At 38.9% G+C, this 26,233-nt stretch overlaps 1 protein-coding gene across 8 annotated transcripts in view; it reads right to left on the bottom strand.

The window, feature by feature from the left end:
* CA12 (carbonic anhydrase 12) overlaps positions 1–26,233 on the bottom strand; it is a 227,137-nt gene that overhangs the window by 4,085 nt on the left and 196,819 nt on the right. For all 8 annotated transcript variants that reach the window (XM_027851576.1, XM_027851574.1, XM_027851575.1 and 5 more), the window contains 6 exons: positions 22,982–23,161; positions 20,796–20,938; positions 15,080–15,175; positions 14,121–14,184; positions 12,948–13,105; positions 10,357–10,483 (listed from right to left, as the gene is read on the bottom strand). In XM_027851576.1, coding sequence (XP_027707377.1) covers positions 10,357–10,483; positions 12,948–13,105; positions 14,121–14,184; positions 15,080–15,175; positions 20,796–20,938; positions 22,982–23,161 — 768 coding nt within the window. The remainder of the gene's footprint in view (positions 1–10,356; positions 10,484–12,947; positions 13,106–14,120; positions 14,185–15,079; positions 15,176–20,795; positions 20,939–22,981; positions 23,162–26,233) is intronic.

Raw genomic sequence — 26,233 nt, forward strand, 5'->3', positions numbered from 1 at the left:
CCTCTCTCTTCCTTTTTAACTCCTTGCAAGGCAAGGTGTATTTTTCTGCTTATATTTGTATTCCTGGTGCTTAGCACAGTGCTTGGCACCTACAAGCACTAACTAAATGCTTGTTGAGCTGACTTGAGTGAATCGAATTTCTAAGAAAGACAAACGTCCTGTTTCATATCATTTCCCTGGCTTGATTTCCTTTCCTGATTTCCTTTCTTAGGCTTACTTCAATAATTCAATGGATTTGTGATGTCATTGTGTCAGGGGTGAAGATTGCAATCCATTCCTGCTCATCTTATGACTCTTCTCTATGTCCTCTCATAAATCCCCTATGAGGATTACTTAACACTTGGAGGCTTTTCTCTCTTTTAACATTACATAGGTCTTTTTTAACATTACATAGGTAGAGTGTAGCACTTGAATTATCCATCCATTATCACTCTATGATCAGCCCACCTCATTTTCTTTTTATACGTCTCCTGGATTGTATCTTTTATGCCACTTCTTTCATGCAAGTCATTGTTAGTAATATGCTGGAGCCTTGTTATGCCCACCATAAACCTCCTGACCCATGATGGAAAGAAAGAAGGAACAAGCATTTATTAAACACCTACTATGTTCTAAACACTGTGCTAAATATTTTACAAATATTATCTCATTTGATCATCACAACAACCCTAGGAGGTAGGTGCTGTTATTGTCCCCATTTTATAGTTGAGGGCACTAAAGCAGACAGAAGTTAAGTGACTTGCCCCACAGTCACACAGCTAGTGTCTGAAGTCAAATTAGAACTCAGGTTTCTTTGACTCAAGGGCCAGTGCTCTGTGCAGTACAGTCTCAAGATGAAACAATATTCATTCTCAAACAAACTGGAGATACACTTTTCATTCTCTAGAGAAATCTGAGAGGTGTCCATTGACTTCTGATTCAATTATGTACATAAATACTTTACTCTTTTGTTTGGCCTAACCAAACCTCTGCAGATTATGACTTTTCCCTGAGAACTTTTTGCTATGGGGCTGAAAAATCCCAAAGGGCCACATTCCTCTTCTCCTTGAGGCCAAATTATTAAGGTGAATATCATAACACTCAAAATAGCATGGATCCCTTTAGTGAGGATCCCTGAAGTAGACTGATTCATTAATCCAACTGGGTATCAGTTCTGTCTACTGCGAGTATCATAGTCATAAAACTCACTTAAGGCCATCCTAATTCCTTCTGTCATACTCAGCCAAGCTCTGTAACAGTGACACATCTACTTAAGAAATATGGAAGCTTCCATTCAAATCAATAAACATTTATCAAGCACACATTACACATGAGGACTTGAAGAGAGGGGCTTCCTCCTTTTTCTTCCCAACACTGGAGTCTGACTGTCCTAAGTCTTTACTACAGTGTCCTCTCTGAGGTGTATCTCCTTTAACCCATGTATTTTCCCTTGTCCTAGGTCATTCTATGTGATCTCCTGGCCAGTTTATGTCCCTCTAGCCCAGTATTTGGCTTTTCATTATGATAAGCAGATATGCTGGAGAGAAATGGCCTGGAAGTGTGTCACCCACCAATGCAAGGGGAAGTCTACCTCATTTACCATTCAACCCACATCTGCCATAGCTAATATTCCTGTGTAACAGGAAAGATAGAGTCGGCTTCCTTGCCCAGATCCACTGCCCCTAGTAGTCCTTCCCGCCCCTGGACACAAGGACCTCACTGTGGCTTAAGGAGATGCTGTTCCTTATGGGAGGGTTTTATGCTATTTGTATCACCTGTGCTCTGAACCTTTGTGGCTTGTGGCCTTGGCATAGTATAATTTGGGTTTTAGATTTGTTTTAAGGTATCCAGAGGTTTCTAGTCACAGCATTTGGGGGAAAAAACCTTACTTGTGGTTTAAATTTCCCATTTCTTTGATGAAATAGCCCTTGCTCTTTGTTCCTCAATCCCAAGATCCCTATTACTGCCAATCCTTTTCTCTCCACATAAGACTATTATCAGCAAGTCCAACTGCTTGGCCAAGTCTTCCAAACTGGAGAATTTCTAAAGTTGACACTCTAATAATCACCTCAAATACCACAAAAAGTAAAGCAAACAGCTGAGAAATCCCAGTCTTGGCTGCATAACATAGTGCTTTCCATCCTGTTACCATGGGGGCATTTAATAATCCCTTTTCAATGGGAATCAAGCTTTTTTTCATATGTGAAGAAACTGAGCCACTGAGAGATGAAGGGATTTTCTGTAAGAACACACAGTCAAGACTCCATGACTTATCAAGAAGAAGAATCCAGCTTTATTAATCGTCCATAAGGAGATCTTTACCCTCAAGAGTTATAATCAGCCCAATGATACAATGGATAGATTTGAGTTCAAATCCTGCCTCAAATACTTATTAGCTGTGTAATCCTGGGCAAATTACTTAAATTCTCTCTGTCCCCATTTTCCCTTTTGTAAAATGGGGATAGTAATAGCACCTATCTCCCAGGGTTGTTTTGAAGATCAAATGAGATAATATTTGTAAAGCACTTTGCAAACTTAGAGCACTATATAAAAACAAGCTATTATTATTGATAATAGTATTACTATGAACACTTCCACTACCACTACCACCACCACCACCACCACCACCACCACTACTACCATTACTATAACTACTACTACTGATATGCAGCATTTGTATGAATACCTGACAAAGCTGCCCAATCTTAGCCTACAGGAAGGATTTAGAATGTAAGTCCCAGAGAAGATATAAGGAATACCGATAGGGAGACAGAACTAAAAAACATAAAATTTCAAATTATAGCAATATTTTCTCCTTCTCCAGGATCAAAGCTAAGTAATACTAGTAGGAAACTGGATTCAGGAATGATGCCAGATCATTTCCTGTCAAAAACCTTGAGATAGAAGCCCAATCTGTGATTCTAAGACTTTGGCTCCCTCTAAGATTCCAAGAAGCAAGGAGAAGAGACAAACACATTTACTTGAGGGAGATAGAATAGCTAGGAGAGAAAAAAGAGCTGATTTAAGAGGTGGTTCACTTATATGACCTATGAAATTAGGGAGTTTGGAAAAGAAAAAAATGCTTTTAACTCAGCAGAAGGGCATGGTAGCGTTGGTTGGTCAAAGCATCAATGTCTTGTCGATGCAGTAAGTGGGACAATTGAGGCTGAGCATCCTTGAAGGGTACAGGGCACAACAGAGAAGGGAGCATACAATACACAAAAAAGGAAAGCTGTACACTGAAAAATACATGAACAACTTCATAAAAGCTGCAATCTCAAGCAAGCTACAGAACACTTTGAGGAGGTTGGATGAGCCTACCACTTGCCACACTGCTCTGTGAAACTGGCTCCATGGTTACAAGAGCTGAGTTCTTCTACTGGCATCAGGCTAGACCAAGAGAAATGGGTTAATTGTTTTTTAAGGATCTTCTACAGCTCTGAAGTACAAGCACAGAAAAATCCAAAAGGAGGAACACGCACCTCATTTACACAGCTTGTGGTTCCTTGATCAATCTGGCATTCTCTAAGAAGATCTCGTATTTGATTTAAAGGCAAAACATAGTCCTTTCTCTTTCAGAGAAATGTCATAAGACCCTTCTGCAGATAACATATGACATAATGTTGATGGGATATGATGAAAACAACAGGATAATTCTCAGTGACTTCTATATATATCACAGAATTGAATAAACTGAAGATTGAGATTTCAGACATACCTTTTGTCAACTTAGTCTGCAAAACCTTTGGAGAAATACACCAGATAAAAGCCATGGCTACCAAATGCCTAAAATATTGGTTCTCTTTGGATGAGTTTTTGCCAAAGAGCTCAAGGATGAATATGAATAGACTGGGTGAATATGGAACACAAGGAACAGAACTGATTTTAGAATTTATATTAGGGAGCGGTAAGGTCTTCCTTAGTCATATACTTCTCCATCATAATTCTATTATTATGTCCTATTTAACCCTGAAGGCCATGTGAACAGAGTTCAAGCTCTATAAGTTCTTTACCAAATTGGCAAAGCTTTGAAAATAGGACCAATAATGGATTGTATGTCTGCCATTATAAAACTAGGCTTGCCAAGTTTGGAGAGGCTCATCACCATAAGATGGGCCACCTGTTGAATTTTTCTTCAGCTGCAGGAATTCATGAAGAATGAGGCACATATAAATAGTGGTTTGTGTCAGTCGAGGGCTACCTCCATTGATGAGGACATGGATCCTTGAAGTAGTGACATATCGAATATTTTGCTACTTTTCAGGTAATCCATTCTATAGCATGCTACATCAAGAAAGTTCCTAACTCAGTCCCAGACTAACTCATTTGCTTCCATATTTTAGGAAGACAGACTCAGAATGGGACTGAAACTTCTAAAAAAATTCTACCCATTGGAAATTTTTTAAAAGAGTGAATGCTATGATATTCTGTGGGACTTAGTTCAAACTAGAAGCATTTTAGAATTCCCAACAAGCTTGGGTCAATGATCTCTATAGACACTGAGGATGTTTGTGGTGGGAGGACTGATGGATTATAGCATTAGAGTCCTTTTTCCCCACCTCTTTCCAGTCAAAGCAACAGTAACATTTTATAAGGTCAGTAGGAAAATATCTCAAATCTGCAAATCCAATAAAAGAGGATTATGTAAATTTAAGAGCCTTATGGAGTTTCCACCTATTTAGATCTTACTTTTTCTAAATGAATGGGTCATTTTAACACCATTAGCAAATTAATGTCCCTACAAAACAACACTTATGTGAAGGCTAAAGTTTGGATATTGAAAAAAAAATTGCATTTAAGATCAATTTTCCTCAAGGATACAAATTAGGGTATTGGGTGGCTCTTGGAATTTAGTCTACAATGTTTGTCCACCTGTCTCTGCTACTCAGTACCTACTTGGACTATCCAGAGCCGGATGGCCAACAAATGAATGGCCTTCTCAGGGCATCTTCTCCACTCAGTGAACTGCATTTCCCTGGCTGTACTAGTATGCATAATAGGTGCTCAGGAAGTAAATGTAGCATTAATTTAAATGCAGTGATTCTTCCTTTGCCTCTGGGAAAATTAGTTCAATGCTCCCTGACTTGGACATCCTATTTATGACTTGAACTACATGGATAATATTAAGGACTTTGAAGCAGATCCCAACCTCTAATTTGTAATCTTAAGAGTTGCCTGAGGCTTAGGTGACTAGTCCATGGACACACAGTTAGTGAGTATCAGAGATGGGATTGGAGCCCAGGTCTTTCTTACTCGGGTAAAGTGAAGAAATTACATATATTTTTTGATCTACCATGCCACACTGCCTCTCTAATTTGAACTAATTCAGGAAAAAAATTGTGATGCATTAATTACCATCAAGTGTTCTTTATTTACAAATGATGAAGCCTCAAGACACAGCTTCAAAAAAAATATAATACTCCACAGACAAAATACAATAACATCAATTAAAGTGGTTAAGTTCCCTGAAAGTTCCAAAATTAGCCATCTTAGCTTTTTTAGGTTCTCTGGGGAGTTTTTTGCTGTTAGGTTTTTAAGGAACTGCAAGACTGATTAGGGCTAAGCGAGACCGAGCTTTACTAATTTTTACTAGGCCAAGCTGCAAACTAGTTCACCCTGAAATCATCTCTCACTTCATTCTCATTCTCCACAAAGGTTTCTTCCCTAAGAGCTGTGTTGAGAATGAATTCCTCTTTTAGCAAGGTTTTGTGATTTCTATCATAAACTCCTAAACACTTTATATAGAATGGTTGACTGAAGTCCATTGGGTAATCAGGGCATTAACGTTCTAACTGTTGTTTCACAGATTTGATTTTGGGAAGAAATGGGTTCACATGCCCTGCAGCTGTGAGGCTGATGCTCCAGTCTCAGCTGTTTATTACATTTACCAACAATACCCAGTAAGCAAGCTTAAGAACATGGTTATAGAAACTACTGGGCCCACTCATTCATGTTAACTTATCTACTTAATATTTTGCCAGTTCCTGACATATAAAAACAAAGCATGATATTACGATCTTTTAATGCTGATTGTTATTTTGCTTTGTTTCCCTTTTTTCATTTAGACCCAATATTGTGGTCCTTGGTCCAAAGAGTTTCCATTGGAATTTGACCAAAGTACTGAACATTGGGCTCCCAATTAAGAAGCAAGCTGCATATTCAGTCCCTGCCGTCCTTCTCATTTCCACACAGTAAAATAGGCTTTTTAACTTACAGAATCTAGCTCTAAATGAGAGCCAAAGAAGTCACAGCATACACCTTTTTGTGGACCCTACCTTGACGAACACAAATCTTTTTTTCCTTTTTTTCCAAATCCTACATCCTACTAATGCCTTGGGGAAGGAATACTTTTCCAGAGCAAAGAAACCACCTAGTATGATTCTTACCTCCAAAAAGGTATTGTCTGGAAACAGGAAAGGATTTTGTAGAAAAGATATAAAGAATAAGAATGGGAAGGGAAAATTAGTTAGAATAATAGAAGATTTTAAATCCTCTGAAACTGGGCTCTGTGCTCTTAGAATTATTATCATTATCTTTATTATTATTGATCCAGACCAGGGAATTCCTTATTATGAAGAACTCTCAGTGTAGAAACTCTTTCCACTGATGTAGATAGTCTATAATTTATAGCCTTAGAAGGTTGCCTAGGGCACTGAGAGATTAGGATTTGCTTATGGTCATATAACCAATAGGAATCAGAGGTAAAAATTAAACCCAGGTCTCCCTGATTTCAAGGCTAGCCCTCCAGTACACCGTGCTGTTTCTCTGTTCTCTGTCTTAAGGTTCTGTGGACTGGATCTCTTCTTACTATTTCTTTATCTCCACAGTCTTCTCCAACTATATTTTTAAAAATTGCTTCAATCTTTCTCATTGTTTTCAGCATAGTGTTGGGCACAAAGTAAGCACTTAAGAAATGCCTGTTGATTGACTGAATAGTAAATATTATCAGACTCTCGATTTCATGTCACAGACACAATAAGTGTCCGTGCATATCACGGAAAATTCTAGATTTTTTGTATGATATTTGGTTGACTCCTTGTAGCTGATAATTTTTAAAAATGAGTCCTGGGAAGCCAGTTTATAAACAAACCCCCAAATTAAACTGCAGGTAGGTTGTAAGCTTCTGAAGGACAAGTTTATCATATCTTCTACTTCTGTATCCTCAGTTGAACCAAGCACAGAGCTGGGTACCATGTGAGCCCTTGTTGATTAATTAATTTCTACACTAGCCCTTCAGGCTTTCTCCTTCTTTGAATTAAGAAAAACAAACAAAAACATTAACTCTCCCTCTTCTAGGGACTGCCCTTAATGACTGATAACTCTCCCTCTAGCTGTTTCTAGGGCCTAGAGCTCTTACTTAGTAATTTAAATGAATCTAATTATAACTGTGAAATAGTTCTGGGTTTAATGGTCCAGGCTGCTGAACTCTTAATAGTTTGAAATACATTTCTGTAAGTAGATTTGTACCATAAACCTAAAATTGCATGGGGGCTTGCTCATGTTAACTGCATTGATGATAGGGAGACTCCTGAATATAAGCAGCTTCCAACAAGTCTTGGACATCATATTTCTGATACTGCTTCCTGGTCAATACTGGAAAAATAGCCCTTCTCCTAACTCTGTCTTTAAAAATTGGAATACTGGGAGAATGAAATGTCTGGCCAAGTTTCTATAATCCATCTTCCACTGTCCTGGATGGTCAGTTTCCATCCAAAGAGTTTAGAACCAGCTTGGGTTTTCTGAAGCAGCATTCACAGCTGAACTATGCATTAGCAAAATTGGCAAAGCTGCATTGAGACCTTCATTTTTCTGCTATTCTCAAGAGCAAATCTGACTCCTTGGGCCTGGTGCCCCAAGGGCTTCCACCTCTGCAATAGAATCACCCAGCAGAACCAGAATAGGATACTAAAGCGCTCTCTAGCAAGCCTTACTAATCTGCCTGCATCTGAAGCAATGACCTTAGACCTGGGTCAGGTCTAAGAAGATGGCTAATTTTTCTCAATACAATCAATTCAGCATTACAGAGCAGTGGTTACTTTTAGATGGCAAACCCAAAGTCCTGCAAGCTTTCTTCTGATCCTCTGTATTTGCCCCCATAGGGTGACCCTGCAATGTAAAATCAGGTTTGGATTCATAAATATCCACTTTGCCTACCCACATGCGGTTCAACATGGAAGACAACTCAGGGAGGGAAGTTTCCTCTGGGGGCAAGGAAGATAAAGTAGTTTATATTGGTTCAAGTATCTACTGCTGGATCAAAAAATAATAATTTGCCAGGATCCTATTTCATCTATATTCCCCTATCTCAAGGAAGAATTTTAGTTTTTACTTAATTAAAAAGTGAATAATTTAAGTTTTAACACTTACAGACACTTAATGAAGTATCATTCATCTTTTTTAAAAATGGAAAAGAAGTCATATGCTGGCAGGAGCTAATACCAGGCACATAATGCCCTTTCAATTTCCCAAAGGACCCCAAATGCTGTCATTATGATGCAGACTCACTTTCTTAGGAACCATTAATGTTGGCAGATGGAGTTTTCCAATGGAGGAACAAAGAGGATAATATAATTGCCTGAGGTTACAGAGATGAGAACTTAGGAAACTAGCACACAGGCCTCTTAGTAAACAAAAATAGATTTTCGCAATATACCTTAAACAGAACAAAAATACAATCGATTAAATAGAACCTATTTAGATAGATCCCAAAGCTCTTGTTTTAGAACATTTCCCAGAAAGTGTCATTTGAAAAAAAACCCTCATCTGTTCAATTAAACCCAATAGGTAAATGTTACCATCTCAGCGTCAAAGAAAAGACCGCTGCCAAGTGAGAAATACATTAAATCTAAAAAGAGGGGCCTGTCTTCTGACAAAGGATCGATAGTGTCTTCTTTGTGTATTCAGGAAAGCTCCACTATTGCACAAGAGGTTGAAAGGGAAGTTGGAAAGAAAATGAGAATTATCCATATCTTCAGTTAGGGAGGGAGATGGCAAAAAGACATGTGAGCCCAGGAAGACCTGACCCCATAGCTTTAGGCACTGGTGGAGGGGAGATGGCTTTAACTGATAAACTCCATTTTAAGAGAGAAAGTGTAATCTTCTATGTTGGTGTGTCACTTTATATGAGGCAGATCCAGCTAGAAAGAAGAGTCAGGAGTGACACTTGGGAGCAGAAACATAGAGGCCTTGTCTGTAACAGACAAATGGAAAATAGATTCTGACAAAAATTACTTTAAAATCTGAGGTAGCATAAAGAACATCCTTCAAAAAATGCATTTCTCTGCTATAGAACATCAGAGGAAGGATTTAATTTCATCAATGTTCTCTCAGAAACTGCAGGACGTGAGTCGGGGAGGATAGGTCCAAAGAGGGCAGAGATTCTTAACCTGGGATCCATGAACTTGTATTTTTCTTAATAATTTGATCACTGTATTTCAAAAGAATTGCTTTCCTTTGTAATTTTGTGGATTCTTATTTTACGCACTGAAAAAACATTCTGAAAAGGGTTTTACCAGATTGCCAAAGGGGTCTAGGACACCAAAAAAAAAAAAGGCTAAAGAACTCTTGGTTTTAGATTTTTTTCCATCAAGCTTGGACACCATGGTTAAAAGGAAAAACCAACTCCTCTTCATTTTAGCATCAGAAGTAAAAGCTTCCTTGAATTTAGATATATATGTTTAAGTATGCATGTGCTTGTGAAGGAACTCAAAGGAAATTTGGTAAGAGAGCAGCAAATGATGGGCCTTGTTGGTTTGGAGGACCATACTAAATATTATTAACATCTTTGCAATGGGAATCTGTCAATAATCAAGGACCAAGTGTGCTTGAGCACATGAACAAAAGCTGTGGAGAAGATGATGCTAAACCTCAGCTGGTGGTGACAACAGCAGAAGGGCAGTGGGGCAGAAAGCAAGAATCTCACATCAAAAGTCAGCCTTTATTTCATTGAGTATCTCAGGAATTAAAAGAATTCCTTGGCTTTCCACGGCAGAATTATGACTTCAAGGTCAGCCCTAGAGATGAGGGGCAAGTCTAGAAGGGCTCAATTCTGATTTACACACAAAAAATCTTTCTGAGTTAATAAGGGCCTGAGGTCCTGAGCCATTCACTTGGAATTCCTGATTTATGCTCCATTAACACCAGCTGGAAAGGGGGCAATCGAGAGATATCAGAGCTTTCTAAGACCTCACAAAATTGTTTGTAAGTGTACACAAATCTTCTGAGCCACTCCTAGTTTGTTTTTTTTTTCAGCTTAACTTCTAATGAGGTCAGACAGCTGTGGAAACAATAGGTCCTTTGCCTCCCTGGCTCACAGAGGTCTTTCCATCAATCTCCCTTCCTTCCCTCCCCCACCAAAAAAGGGCTGCATCCCCTTACCTTGGTGGAAGGAGACTCGTACAAGCCTTTCATCAAACTTTTGGACTCTTCGGAAGTTGTCGACCAGTTCCAGAGGTGAGGGATCATCTATATGGGTGCAATACAGAGCTGTCTCCAGAGCCAGCAGCTGCGAGGGAGTAGAGACACACATTCTCAACTTCTACTGCTACTACGAGGAGCAAGAAGAAAAGTGACTCAGGCTTTTCTTTGCTGGGTGAAGTGTGATACCAGTTGCACTAGTGTGTACATGGGTGTCCTCTTTCAAAGCCGGAAATCACAAACAAGAAGGGTATCTACTCTCTCAAGCGCTTGCTAACTCTGCCCTTTACATAAACATGGAGCATTCTGAGTAATCATTTTTTCTACCAGTGAGGAAAATCTTGTGCAAATGCACCAGGCTTGAACCCTGGGTTTCATTCAGAAGGGTGGTAGTTCTTGGCCCTGGAGAGGCTCAGAAAAACAAATTACTATACAAGGTACATTGTATTATGGAAGATCAATTCAAAAGCCAGCATTTTCACTCTAGGAAATCAAAGGGCTGTTTCTGCCCCTCTACATTTGGCTGTCCTTCCATCTTACCAAAAATAATTATTGATTTAGTATTCTACTTGTTTTCTCATCTCCACTGTACGTCCCAAGAAGAATTGATTTTTTGAAAATATTTCTCTGTTACAGTTGAAATCAGACCTGACTGTGGATGGTTTTAGGTGATGTGGAGGAATATATTTTGGTTTTAGGGTCATAGGTCATTGAGGAGCATGGATTTAGATCTAATAGGGACGATAGAGGTCATCAAGTCCAACCCTCTCATTTTACATATAAGGAAACTGAGGACCACTGAGATTAATTGATTTTCCCAGGGTCATATAGGTGGCTAAAAAACTTCTAAGGCAGGATTCAAATTTAGGTCTTCTACTTTACCTATATTGAGGGCAGAAAATCCAGAACTGTAACAAGAAGCTGTAGATGAGATGTTCCTAGTAGGTTTTTCCCAAAACCACATTAAATTATATGAAATAATTAGGAGGGGCTCAAACAGGTGTGTGATGGAGCCATCTCCAACTGAAAACCAGTGTTACAGCTTGTAACTTGACAAATGCTATACATGAAGGCTTGATTTATTGTTTTGTTAAGTGTCTAGACTTAAAAAAGTGGAAAAGATGTAAATAATGCAGATTGAACTTAAAATTATGTCACAATTTTTTTTGAGAACCATTTGTTAAACATTTACTAGCATGTCACTAGGCACGAGTTTTTTGCCTATTATTTGTATATGATTTCATGAACCCATGAAAATTATGCAACCTCTTTCAAAACAGTTTTTGAGTTGCTAAATTAATATTTCACTATAGAAATCATTTTTTTCTTTATTCCTTCCTGCCAACCAAGTTAATTCAATGAACGTTTATTACCCATTGATGTAAACCCCTTACACCAGAAGCCTACAGCAGAGGAGAGGCAGTGAACCAGGAAAAAGGTAAGAATATGAAAAAGATGACCCAGTGATATCTTTGCAAATAATGAAAACTAATATTTATATAGTGCTTCAAGGTAGGCAAAGTGTTTTATTTAAGTTACCTCATTTGGCTGTCACGACAACTCTGTGAAGTATGATATTATTATCCCCATTTTACAGATGAAAAAACCAAGGCTGAGAACAGTTAAATGACTTTCCCACAGGTCACAGAGCCAGTAAGTGTCTGAAGCAGGATTTGAACTTGGGTCTTTCAGATGCTAAGGCCAGCCTTTTATCCTCTAGACCACCAAACTCCCTGATAAAGAGGGGTCCACTTATTTTCCTGGGCCATACCCCCTTTACTTTGTTCATGAAGGCAACGGTTGACCTAAACTAACCCTGTCCTTAACTTTAATCCAAAACCTGCCTACAGGAAGGGTTAGACTTTTACTTTCTCCTGAGAAACAGGTCACATTCACTCCATTGACGTGAGTTATGTATTGAGTAATGTTTAAGTAAATAAAGAGGCAAGGCAGGGCCCTTGGAGGATAAGGACTGCCGGGCTTTCTCTGTTCTATATTTTTTCCCACTTTCTTATGATCATTTTGCTTTTTTTTTTCCCCAACCCTCACATTTTTTTTTAACATGTGTTTTTAAAACTTTGGGTTACAAATTTTCTCCCTTCCTCCCTCCCCACCCACCCTCATTGAAAAGGCAAGCATCTCAATACAGGTTATAGATGTGCAGTCATGCAAAACACTTCCATAGTAGTCATATTGTAAAAAACTAAGTATATTTCCCTTCATCCTATCCTACCCCCCATTTCTTCTATTCTCTCTTTTGACCCTGAAGTGATTTGCTTTTGATTTCAGAAAGTCACTTTCAGAAGTGTTTGCTTTTGATTATCCCCTCCTCTTATGATCATTTTTCAAGACTTGTTGGGGTAAGCATTTGTGATTCTCATTCTTCTTGGTATCTCCCCTTCTAATACCACTTTTATGTAGGGAATAAGAGGGGCATGAGTGCTTTGCTTCTGATTTTCCTATGGTTTTCTTCAACTTATCCAAATGATACAATATCTCAGTTTGCTAGAAATTGCAGTGTGATGTAGGCTCCTAAGTAGCTCCTAAGTTACCTGGTCCTGGGAGATTTGGACAGGATTTCGCAAAACTGTCCAGAGCACGCTGGGGAAACAAGGAGGAGTGGTCAGAGAACCTTGGTAGCGGTAGTATTCATTTAGGTTCTGAGGAAGAAGGTCTTGGATGTTAAAACCTGGAATTTGAATTTTCTGATCTGAAAGAAACACAATGGGAGAGGGAGGAGGTGATACTGGCATCTTTCTAATGCATAGAAATGTTCTTCTGATAAGAACCCTAAGCATATTTCTGTGTCTATCACCCTAAAGCTGCTCTATGACTGTTGACCACTTCACAAATTTACCACTGACTTCATAATAATAGCTGACATTTATATAGCACTTGCAAATTATATCATTCGATCCTTACAACAGCCCTGTGAAATAGGTGCTATTATTATCTCCATTTTACAGATGGGGAAACTGAGGTTCACAGAGGTTAGGTGACTTGCCCAGGGTCACACAGCTAATAATTGTCTGAGCTGGAGTTAAACCCAGGTGTTCCTGACTCTGATTCTAGCACACTTCTATACCAGAGGTTTTGAACACCAAGGCCAGAGGGCCATAAGCGGCCTCAACCCTCCCAGGTTTGGCCCAAACCAGATTAAAAGGTAACTGGGAAATATTTAACAAAAATAAATATAATAAAACAGATAATGTCATTATGTGGCCTTCAGGTTCCTGTTGCAGTTGAGTCTGACACCAATGCTGTATTCTGTGCTGTACAGCTGCCTCCCTTCACAGCATCTCACACACTCCCCATTGCGTTGCTGCCCAGCCTCCGGACTTCGCCTCCTCTCTACAGCATTGGACTCTGCCCCACTTCGGCCAGGCAAGCTCTTCTCTTGCCAGGTCCCCACAGGAGAGCTTTTACCTTATCTTGTCAGGAATCAGGCCTCTATGTCCCTCCTCTGCCATCCCCACATCAAACCGTTGTGTCCCCACCCTCTTCCAGCTCCAAGCGTTGTCTTCTCTCCTTAGAATGTGAGCCCTTTGAGGGTAGGCAGGGACCAGCTGTTTGTCTGTTTCTCATATCGTTTTCAACTTCCCGTTGTCCATTAGCTTCTGAATGTGGACACCACCACCTGTATTTTTCTTTGTCATATAGAAGTGATTGAATCCTGCCCCCAGAAAAGACTGAAGGATCAAACAAGGGACCCTTTGGCCACTTACCTTTGTACTTAACATCTTGAAGGTGAATGAAGATGTTGTCATAGGAAGGACTAAAGGAACCCATCTGCAACACACAGGACATGGTTGAGCTACTTGGACTGAGGGAGATTCCAACTGTGGTGGTTTGAATTATCAGATTACAGCAAGTTTTCTTAACCTTTTTTTGTATCATGGACTCCTTTGGCATCTGGTAAAGCCCCTGAAGACCTCTTCTTAGAATAAGGATTTTAAATGCATGATAAAACACATAAGATCATACACAAAACAAATCGTGTTGAAATAGTTATCCAAATATAGATATTTTTTTAAATTTGTTAATGGTCCACAGGTTAATTACTCCCAGATCAGAGGAAGCTCTCAGTCATTAGCAGGCAATAGCCTTTTCTTAGCAGCCTTGATCCAAAAGATCCACTTTGATAGAACAACTGGGAGGATCATCATGTGAGACTGTTCTGTCATTACAGCACTGTCACTGAGTTCCTGACATTCTGCAGCCCTTCACAAGTCACTGCCTCTGAGTTTCTAAAGCATTGTACTCAGTGCTAAATTATATTGCTTTATTTTGCTATAATACTACAAAAACGGCAACCAAAAGGAGAATCTAACCTAGAACTTGAAGGTTCATCTCAAAATGTCCTATTTAAGAGGTCTAGGTAAAGTTATATTTATTCTTCCCCCCACCCCAGTATAAAAGGATATCATCATTACTGTAGGCCCTCCCCCTCTCCCACAAAGAAAGAAAACATTACTTCCAAACAGAGAGAATCTGCTAGAAAAAGCACACTATATCACACAGGCCTGTTTTATGTGAAGAATACACAACACAGCCAGCTGAACCTTTGAAGTCTGAGTCCAGGGACCAAAACTGCCAGACTCCAACTCTGATTCATATTTGAAATCACATTTGGAAACCCTTTACACCAAATGATGGAGGGGGAGGGGACCAGTGAACTTCTTACCTCAATAAGAACAGCCAGAACAGCTAGTCCGTCTGATTTGTCCCTGGCTATGGACACATCAGGGTATTTGTCTGAGTTATAATGGACAATATGTAACTGTAATGGAGAGAAAAGGCCAAAATATCAGTGTCAAGGGAATACACAACTTTCGTTCCTGTAAAAAGCCATGGAAAAGCTAAACTATTTTAGATAAATTCCATTTCTTTCTTCAGGCTATTACTAGATAGTCTTGATCCCATGGCAAGGCTGTGTTTATTATGTAGTCCCCTTAAGCTCAGTCACTCCTAAATACCACTTAATCTAGAAATGCTCAAGGTCTGAGATGAGAACCCTCCAACCACCAGCTTGTTTTCATTCAACCTACAAAGCCAGTATTTTGCCTGTAAGCTATGAAAACATGGTTTTAAAAGAATTTAAAAGTCTTTATCAACAATATTCTAAGATGTCACAGAAACAATATTACTCCGTGAAAAAAGATATTTTTCTCTATAAACTACAACATTCTCTAATTTCCAAGGGAGAAAATTTTTTTCCCTTTAAAATGAGCAAAAGATATTTTTATAACACATTCTGAGAATTTTATCCTCTTTGTGGCTGCATTTTAATCACAATTAAGATGATTATTTTCCACAAAATTAGCATTAGTCAATTTATTTAGATCTTTGTCTGTTAAGGTTTTGGCAAACATTGAAATTGTGTTTCTCAGTCTTTGTTTCCCTACCACCTTTTCTCCTCTCTGTAACTCACCATAATTGACTCTAATACAGAAATTCAATGTGTGTGTAAAGGTTACATTCAGTAAATATAATATTTCTTGTTTTTAATTTTAAAACTGGATAAATAGAACATGAAAGAGCTAGGTGGTACAGTGAATATCATCCTTGGAGTCAGGAAGACCTGAGTTTGAATCCTACCTCACATTTATTAGCTGTGTGACTCTCCCATTAACAATCGCCTTTAATTCCAGAATTCCGCTTGCTGATTCTCTCCATTTTATCCTTATATATCTTGTTTGTGCCTAGTTGTTTACATGTTTGTCTCTCCCACGAGACGGGAAGTTCCCTCAGATCAGCCAGTGTCTTGCCTTTCTTTGTATCTTAAGATACTTAGCACAATGCCTGGCCCTATAGTATGTAATAACTTAATAAATACTTGTTGACTGACTGACCTCAGTCTCCTCATCTGTTAAATGGCTATAATAATATAGTCATAATATATGTTAATAGCTACATTAACAAAATATACTAATATGTTACTATATAATTAATATAATATATAATGATAGCTATATATAATATATATAAATAATATAGCTATAATAATAGTGCCTATGTCACAAAATTATGTTGAGGACCAAATGAGATAACATATGTAAAGAGCTTTGCAAACCTTAAAGTGCTGTCTAAGTGCTAGCTATTATTATTATTATTAGAAAAGGGTTGGACTAGAAGATCCCTAGTTTCTAGCTGTAATAGTCTATGAGTCTTTGAGAACATTTGACCTGATCCTCCCTAAATTTGGAAAAAAAAAAAAAAGAAACTTTAAAAAAAATGTGGCCGTAACTTTTTTCTATGAGTCAACTACTCAAGAGAAAAGTGGTTTTCCATTCAGCCTAGGAGTTCTTCCCCACAACTACCTCCCCTGTGAAAGACCTAGCTTGTGGCAAAGCCATGGACCAGCTCAGTCCTGTTTCTTCTTGATTGACAAAACAGAATTCTGACTGCTTTGGTTCACTGGGCTAAAACACACAAGCTTCTGACTGCAGCAATTACACTCTAGGTTGAATCCTACTATAGAGGTCCATGAAAATCAAATAAGACAAGAAAATCTTGTTAAAAAGAAAGAAGAAGTTAACAAATAATATTAAATTTATTTGGGTTTGATTCCTTCATTAGGCTTACTTCCTGATTGTTTTTTTTTTAATTGATACTCTGCTCTGCTTAGTCTTGGGTTCGGTGTTCTTTCATGGGTAGCTTAGTAAACCTATAATTTAATACTAGTGGTGTTTAGAGAAGATCTGGAGTTTATTTGAGAATCTGCTACAGGCATCAAGATTTTTTTAATTTTAGGAATAACCTTCATTTGAATTTGATCGTGAAGGTTAGTTTTTCTTTTAAGGAATTATCATAAAGAATAACTCACATTTGTAGATTCCTTTAAGGTTATTCAGTCAGTTCAGCAAATGTCTATTAAGCCACTACTCTGTGCCAGGTACTATGCTAGGTGATAGAAATAAAAGAAAGGCAAAACCAGTTCCCACCCTTAAGGAGCTCACAGTCTAATGGAGGAGACAATATACAAATAACTGTGTACATTATATATACATATATATATGGGTGTGTGTGTGTATACATATATACATACATACATACACACACACAGGCTAAATGGAAGATAATCTTAGAGGAAAGGCACTGGGGCAGGAAGCATGTTTGACATTGTACAACGCAGATTATATCTAATAGTTTAGCCCAGGTCTTCTTAAACTTTTGCCATTCTTGACCCTTTCAGTGCTTCTTAAACTGTGGGTCCCGACCCAAGAGCTTCTTCCAGAAAATGTTCTGTGTGTTATATGTTATTTACACCATTTTTGCCCATCTCCCAGTGTCCCAGTGGTGGTGTTCCTGTGGTGTCTTCCTTGATACTTAATTTTCTTAATCTAATCATATGCTGCCAGAAAAAAAAAAAGCTTGCAATTGGGCAAGTTAAACAGAGCAGACTTTTAGTCTGTAGGTTCCTTTTCAGGATAAATCAATTTGTCTTTCAGGTTAACATATAACAAAACCTTGCAATCCTTAATTAGTGTTTATTTGTCATTTTTTGGTCACACAAATAGATACCTAATTTCTGGACCAATGTAGTTTCCTCAATCATCTCAGGGATAAAATATACTCTTTAACTCCATATCATCAATATGACCTTTCCTAAAACAACAATCGAGGGGCAAAGAGATGAGATGGAGCATAACTTAACCCCATCTGTGCCTTAGGATGTTGGAATTACAAGGACACTTAAGGTCTTCTAGATGCATTTTATCAAGTTTTTGAGCCTTTTTAAAGGTACTTTAAAAAAGATAACCCTGGTCATGAAAGACAACTTGGCATTTCATTTAGTTAAAATTAAATATTTTTGAGACTTGTTTTCCACTCAGAAAGGTGATTAAGAATCAAATCTCCTGGGGCAGCTAGGTGGCACAGTGGATAGAGCACCGAGGTGGCACAGTAGATAGAGCACCGGCCCAGAAGTCAGAAGGACCTGAGTTCAAATCTGGCCTCAGACCAAACACTTAACACTTACTAGCTGTGTGACCCTGGGCAAGTCAATTAACCCCAATTGCCTAGAAATTAAAAAAAAATAATCAAATCTCCTTACTATTAGGTATATATTTGTTATCTTTAGCTATCACAATGTCTCAGCTCCAACCCCAATTACATTTTTTACTTTCCTTAAATTTTTTTTAAGTAGTGTCTTACAACAACCCTGTAAGGGAAAGTAGCATAAGAATTATTACCTTCATTTTACATATAAGGGAACTTTGACATAAAGAAAAAATAACTTGCCCAGGGTCACTTGGCACTTGGCTAGTGAGTGTCCCATTCAGGATTTGAACCTAGTTCTCCTGACTCCAAAGCCAGTAATGTTCCTACTACACCACAATGCTTCTTTTTATAAAACCTTTCTTCATACACACACACACACACACACACACACACACATACATATATACAGACATATGCATACATGTACATAAATGCATATACACATATACACACATAGATATAAAATAGATATAATAACTTGAGCCTTCATAGCAGAAAGAAAAGCAACTCAAATGATCTACAGCTGCCTAAACCCTAATTCCTACCTATACCCTAGCTTCCTTATATTCCCTGGAGGAAGGGAAGTCTCAACTCAACAATTAGCTGGAAATAATTGCAGTGCGTGAGATTCAGAAAGGGGCATGAAAATGTGTGAGCTTCTAATAGTACCATCATGTATCAGGTCCAGAATTATACCCCACCTTACTTGTAAGTAGAACTATAATTAGCCTGAGACATGAAACCATTTAGTGGTTATGAATAGTGGAGAATCGACACATAATTATTCACCATAGAATCCATTGCCTGATCTGTGGTATTTATCCCTTGTATTGCACTATAAACATTCGCAAATGTTCCCCTGTGTTCTGGCCTATAGGAACTAAAAAGTGGAGTGAAAAGCCAACAATTACAGAGTTGTCGCTAAAGGAATAATGCTCTGCCCCTCCTCCCATTCTCTGTTGACATAGTGGATTTGCACACCAGGGTTACACAGTGCGACATAACACAGGGTGGTATGTTATAACTCTCAGCTACCTCTAGGCAGATCTTTAAGTAGAAAACATGACACCCTCTACCAAAGTTTAAGGGAGTTTTGTGTTTTTCCCTTTGATATTCTGATACTGTTCATTATTATCTTCTAAGAGTCTGTTGTGATAAAGTAAGGATTAGGGAGTAAAACAGGTGGGGTTCACCCCAACCCATTCTCCCATTCTTTATCACTAAGGCTCCAGTAAATAACAGGAGTAATAGCACACTCCTGAACAGGTCTGGCATAATAATAATGGGCTATTCCTGGCAGGGGAGGCTAATTTTCATGATGCTACAGAATTGTGGAATATAGAGGTTATGGGGACTATTAGTATCTAATGTGATGATATTAGGAGTTCATCGCCATTTTCAATGGAATATTATAGACTTTGAACTGGAAAGTACCTTAGAGGTCATTTTGTCTAAACCCCTTATTTTACATAAGGATACTGAGACTCAGACAGACTTGTTCAAGACGGCACAAGTAGTAAGTGGCAGAGGTGAGATTTGAACTCAGGGCTTCTGAGTTTGGAGGGACAATAGGAAGTGGTGGAAAGAGCACCTCATTAGACTATAAGCTCCTTGAGGGCAGCAATTTTTTTTTTTTGCCTTTCTTTGTATCCCTGGTGCTCAGCACAGTGCCCTGCACATAGCAGGTGCTTAATAAATGCTAGTTGACTGACTTTGGTTGGAAACCAGAAGCGTGGATAGTGGATCTGACAATTACTAGATGTGGCACCGTTAGCCAAGTTGCTTAATCTCTCTTTGCCTCTGTATCCTCATCTTTGAGAGAAAATAAAATGTGGACAACCTGCCTCCACATTCTCTGAAGTAGTTCTGCCCTATCTGGACACCTTGGAAGATTGCTGCATGTCTCTGTTGTCCTTCTGGGAAATGGGCAAATCACAAACCTCATCAATTCACCCTGAGTAATTTATTTAAATAGTAAATGTAGTTCAAAGTAATTAAAATGAAGAGAAGCTAATGCTTTGTCTGTGTGATGGTGTATCCTCCTTTCATCCTAACCTAATTTTTAATTAGTCACATGAAGGCATCAGGACAGGCTCCCAGCACATTCACTAGGGTATTTCAGCTTAATTGGGGATGGGGGAGGGAGAAATAGAGTGAATTTTCAGATACCTCCAACCCATCAACTGTAGCTAGATTACTGCTCAAGACATTCTACTTATCATTCACATAACCAGGCAGTATAGAGGTAAATAACATCAATATTTGAACGGTATGTCTACAATAAACACAACCATTAGCCACTTAAGCACATGCCCATCAGAGGCCAGATGCAGTTCCAGACCAGCATCAGGGACAACCTGAGCGCTGGCCTCAATCTTCCCTCCCACTCCACTTACCTCAGCTGCAAAATGCTTCCCATCAACTGTGTGCTCAGAGCCATGGGGATTATTCTGATTGCCCCAGTGCAGGTGAAGTTCTGTTCCTGTATATCTGGGACCCAGGCTTTTAATGTACATATTTGGAGGCAGAGCCAATTTCACTGTGAGAAAAAAGCAGTAGATTCATTAATACCAGTTCAGGGAACAGGGGTTTAAAAATAATGAGATAAGAAAACTCAGGGACCCAGATAAGTAGAGATAAAAGAGATTTGGGAATCAGAGTCCTTGACTTCTTCTTACTCTAGTAGAATTGCCAAACTCTGTAAACCCTCAGGGCCTGAATTTTTCCATTTGTAAAATGCATTTGATGGTGGTGAACCTACTTCACAGGAGAATTTAAAATTTAAAAAGGGATTATTAATATATGTATTTAGCATCTCAGTAAAATAATGTGCTCTCAATTAGGCATCTGGTTAATTAACCTTTACTATCATTAGGCATCTCAGGTTGTCAGTAGGAGCCAGGACCTGGTATCAGTAAGTTATCTAAGCTGAGTGGCTGAGAAGCAGAAGCATGTCTCTTGTTACTGATGCTGTTACCAGTGTAACTAGGGGATCCGAATGCCCTACACTAGGCATTTTCCCCCAGAGACATTCTGCAATTCCTGGTAGAGTTCTTGGTGAAATTCTAACTGAAAGCAGTAGGAGACCCATGTTTATCATTTGAACACCATTTGTTAAAAGCCACAAAGCTGGTAGAGATGGGGGGGCAGTCACACTTCTGTTGAACAGAACAAAAGCACCACAGACAACAAATAACATGGGCACCTGGGAAGAGCACTTAAGGGAGAAGGGAATGAGGGAAGAATGGGGAGGGGTGGTGGTAATTACATGGAAGTTAGATACAACAAATCCCAGCATACTTTTGGTGAGCAGACTGACCACTAAGGTTCTAGGAAGATGGAACACTGAGCACATCATTGGAGCCCTGTGTGCTAAAAAAAGAAATAGGGTTGTGGTTGTGAGCTTAGAGTGAAGACATAGCTTACCGTGTCATTAGGATTGCTAGGTCCTAATTGTACTAGATGGGTTTATGAATCCCTGGGATTTCATAACACCATAGATCTAGAATCAGAAGGGACACTGAGAGACCATACAGTCCAACCCCGACGGCTGGGTACTGAGTCATTGGTAGCCCTCTGCCCCAGGGCCCAACCATTTAAGCTACACCTTCAACTCTGCATATAAGATCAGGCTAAAGTGTTGAATACCTGTAGAGCTGACAGACTCTAACCTCTACATGCCAACCACTGCTTCCATACAAAACATTAACCTAGCCTACCCACTACTCAATGAAAGGCTGATAGCTAATTTTTTGTAAAAAACCTTATGTCCAAGGAGAAACCATGTTACTTTGCTGACAGTACTATGAGATTAGATTCTGAAGCTGTGATCTGTTTCTGGGACAACTTTGCCATAGGACTCAGTTTTCAGACTTTGAAGGACCTAGATGTACTATAAGGCAGAGTATATATGGTGGTAGTGGTGGTGGTGGTGGTGGTGGTTGCTTGGTTCTTTCAGTCATGCCTAACTCTTCATGACTCCATTTGGGGTTTTCTTGGCAAAGATACTGGAGTGGCTTGCCATTTCCTTCTCTAGCTCATTTTACAGATGAGGAAGCTGAGGCAAACAGGGTTAAGTGACTTGTCCAGGGTCACACAGCTAGTAAGTGTCTGAGGGCAGATTTGAACTCAGGAAAATGAGTCTTCCTGACTTCAGGCTGGGCACTCTAGCCACTGTACCACCTAGTTGCCCAAAGAATATATAATGTTAGATAATTTTTACTTTTAAGGTCTTTCAATTTGGCTTGCTGTTTTCCCCCCTCTTACTGCTGGAGGTTCAACTAGTCTTAAATTGTGTGACTCCACGGCAGAACTGGTTCTGGAGAATTCCACTTGTGTGTGTGTGTGTGTGTGTGTGTGTGTGTGTGTGTGTGTGTGTGTTGGAAAGGGAAGGAAGAAGCCAGCATTGTCCCTGGGGAAATGCCCTTGATGATTAGTTATTCTCCCTTAAGGAGAGAACCCACACAGATGGTATAAAGTCTTTGCTACATGGGTTCCTATAGTAGAGCCTACTATGTTATCAAGTGGGGAGAAAGAGAGAGAAACAATGGGAAAATAGACTTTTCCACAGGTTTCATCTTACCTGAATGTCCATTATTAGTCAGAATAAACTGCTCACTAGAAGACATGTTGTAACCTTCTAATACTAAGGGTGAGAGGGTAGAATCATATTGAAGGATGTCACTGTCGAAATCTATGGGAGACTGGAACATTCCTCCACAGGAAGGGAAGGACTTTGGCCAGGCCTCCTCTCCGTTATCACCTAGAAAGGAGAATTAAAGCAGACATACTTGGATTACTGTCATCCAGATTTTCTTTCAGTATGGTTGCTCTTTCCTTGTTTGCAACAGGAAAGCAGTGAGCAAATTCTTCAAAGACAACAGCTCTCAACCTATTATCTTTCCATTAGCCAACACTCATTGACTGTTTGCATTTAGCAGGATGGGCATAAAAGGAAGGCAGAAACACCTAGAGAAGTTTAGTCACATAGGCTCTGATACCTGCTCATTTGAAAACCAGAGCTGATGACTTTTTATATTAGTTTTTTAATGTTGTTTATTTAAGGACAGAATATATAGAAATCTTAACCACTATTGACAGTTGACATTTACATGTGTTTTATGATTACAGTGCACTTCACATGCAATATTTCATTCGGTCCTCACTATAACCCTGTGTATTAACCCCATTTTACAGATGAGGAAACTAAAGCTCATAAAATTTAATTGCATTTCCCAAGGTCACACAGCTGATAAAAGGCAGAGCAAATAAATGAATCCAGGTCATCTGATGCTAAGTCTAGTATTCTTTCTGAGATACTGTGTGCTGCCTCCATAATAATCAATCTACTACAATAATCAGTCTACTAGAAGCAGTTAGGTGGTGCAGTGGATAAAGTGCTGGGTTTGGAGTCAGGAAGACCTGAGCTCGAATCCAGCCTCAGACATTTAATTATGTGACCCTGGATAAATCACTTAATTTCTCTGTCTCAATTTCCCCACATATAAAACAGGGATGATAATAACAGCACCTACCTCGAAGGGTTGTTGTAAGGATCAAATGAAATATTTGTAAAGTGCTTAGCACAATGCTTGGCACATAGTAGGTGCTATATGACCATAATAGTGATGATGATGATAACAACTGACATGTATATAGCATTAACTATGTGCTAGACATTATGCTAAGTGATTTACAATTATTATCTCATTTAATCCTCACAAAAACCCTTTGGGGTAGATACCATTAGAAAGGAAGTGGAGAAAGAAAAAAAGGAAAGAAGGAAGAAAGAAAGAGAGAGAAGGATGGAAGAAAGGAAGGAAGAAAGGAAAAGAAGGGAGAAAGGAAGAGAAGAAAGAAACTTACTCCTGTTCCTTCCCCCTACTCTGCCAAGTACTGTGCTCCTTGCTGGAGATACTGAGACAACAGTAAAATCATCTCTTAGGAGTTCACCTTAGCTATGAGCTTTTCTTTCCATCATCCTTCTGGTCATAAAGGCTCACAGCCTCAGAGTCATCTCACTCACCATACATATCTAACCAACTGCCAGGTCTTGTCACACTCCACAGCTCTCCCCCTTCTCTCTACTCATACTCCAACCATTCTACTTCAGACACTGGTCAACTGTCTTATGCTATTTATTAGGTCACATTCTGTCCTCTGGAAATGAAAGTAAACTGCCCCCAAGTTCATACAAGCTTTCTTATTCCTACAGGGAAAAGTCTTTATGGAATTTAAAGCATATGTTTAAAAGATTATCCTCCATGGCAATTAAATTGCAACTGATTTTTGGTTTGAGGCATTTCCAGAGAATCCAGTAAGTGGCATGTTATAGCTCGTTGGGTTACAGACATGGATGCATGGAAGGTTTTATTAGAGCTGGGAATAGGCCTTTATGATCTGGGGCCTACTCAGTATTACAGAAAAGGGGATGATGTGAAATAGAACATAGCATATTTAATAGAAAGAATGTCAGTGTTGTTTTGTTCAAATTCACATTCTCTAGAGAGGTGATCACCTATTCGTAGGACTTTAGAACTGGATGAGACCTTAATGTTCATCTAGGTCAGTCTTCTCATTCCATAGGTAAGGAAACAAGTCAGGAAATATAAAGTGATAGGCCCAAGGTTACACATCTAGTTAGCAGGGGCAAGAACCTAGGTTTTGTTCAAGACTCCTTTCCATCATATCCACACTCTCTTTTTCCAAGTTTTCAAAGCCCCACGCTCATAGCTGCTCCAAATGTACCAGGCCTGACAGGTGCTGAGAGTGGGCGGCCCTCAGACATTAAAATTGTCATACTCTTGTGGCCTGAAGCAAGGTAATTATGGGGGAGGGAGTGGTGTGTGTGTGTGTGTGTGTGTGTGTGTGTGTGTGTGTGTGTGTGCAGAGGAACAAGATTTCAGAGATAAAAGGAAACAGAGGGCCTGATTTACAACTGGGAATCAATGGAATGAAAAACAAACAAGCATCAGGTAGACCAGGAAGCCCAGAGACATAAGCAAAATTGATAGGTCTTGCAGGTTGTGAACTCTTTATCTTATTAGAGAAGATAAATATTCATAAAGGATAAATTGGGCACACGGCCAGGGTGACAGAGACTGCAACTCAATGAAAGGCTCACTTAATAAACTGTAGCAAATTATTGATTGCTATTACGTAGTAAAGGGTACAGAGGAGTTTTAAAATATTTCATTTGCTCCATTATGTCTAATTCTCATCTTCTCCCCCAATTTTCTAAAAGGCCGTACCAACCTTAGGTATTGTGACTGAAATTGAAAAACGATTTGAAAGAGACAAAAATATTATTACAAGAAGGGAAATAGTACGATATAGTAGAAAGGGGGGAGGGAGAGAAATTTATATAACTTTATTATATATTTAAAAGGAATAGAAAATTGTACATAATAATAGATTTGCAATTTCATGTGCAATCATCTTTTTTAAGATTATGCTATGTTATAGAAATGCTTGTTTTATTCCATAAATTAAAAATAAAGTAAAATATTTTTTTAAAATGACAAGTTTAAAAAAAAGAAAGAGGATTGGATCTAGAGGAACTGGGTTCAAATCCTACCTCTGACATTTACTACTTGTGTGACCTCCAACAAATCATTCAGTCTTCCCAGATGTCAATTTTCTCACACACATAATGAAGGGATTGGACTAGATATCCTCTAAAATTCTTCCCTACTCTACATCAGTGATCCATTCTCTAAGAAAGTTAGATTTAGTCTTACTTTCTTCAAATACTGTCTGTCATGCCTGGGATGTTCTCCCTTCTCATGCCTGTGTCCTGGTTTCCTGACTTTCTTCAAGACTCAATTTATTATAC

Source organism: Vombatus ursinus, unplaced genomic scaffold (genome assembly GCF_900497805.2).
Source record: "Vombatus ursinus unplaced genomic scaffold, bare-nosed wombat genome assembly UNPS02009205.1, whole genome shotgun sequence".
Classification (NCBI taxonomy): Eukaryota; Metazoa; Chordata; class Mammalia; order Diprotodontia; family Vombatidae; genus Vombatus; species Vombatus ursinus.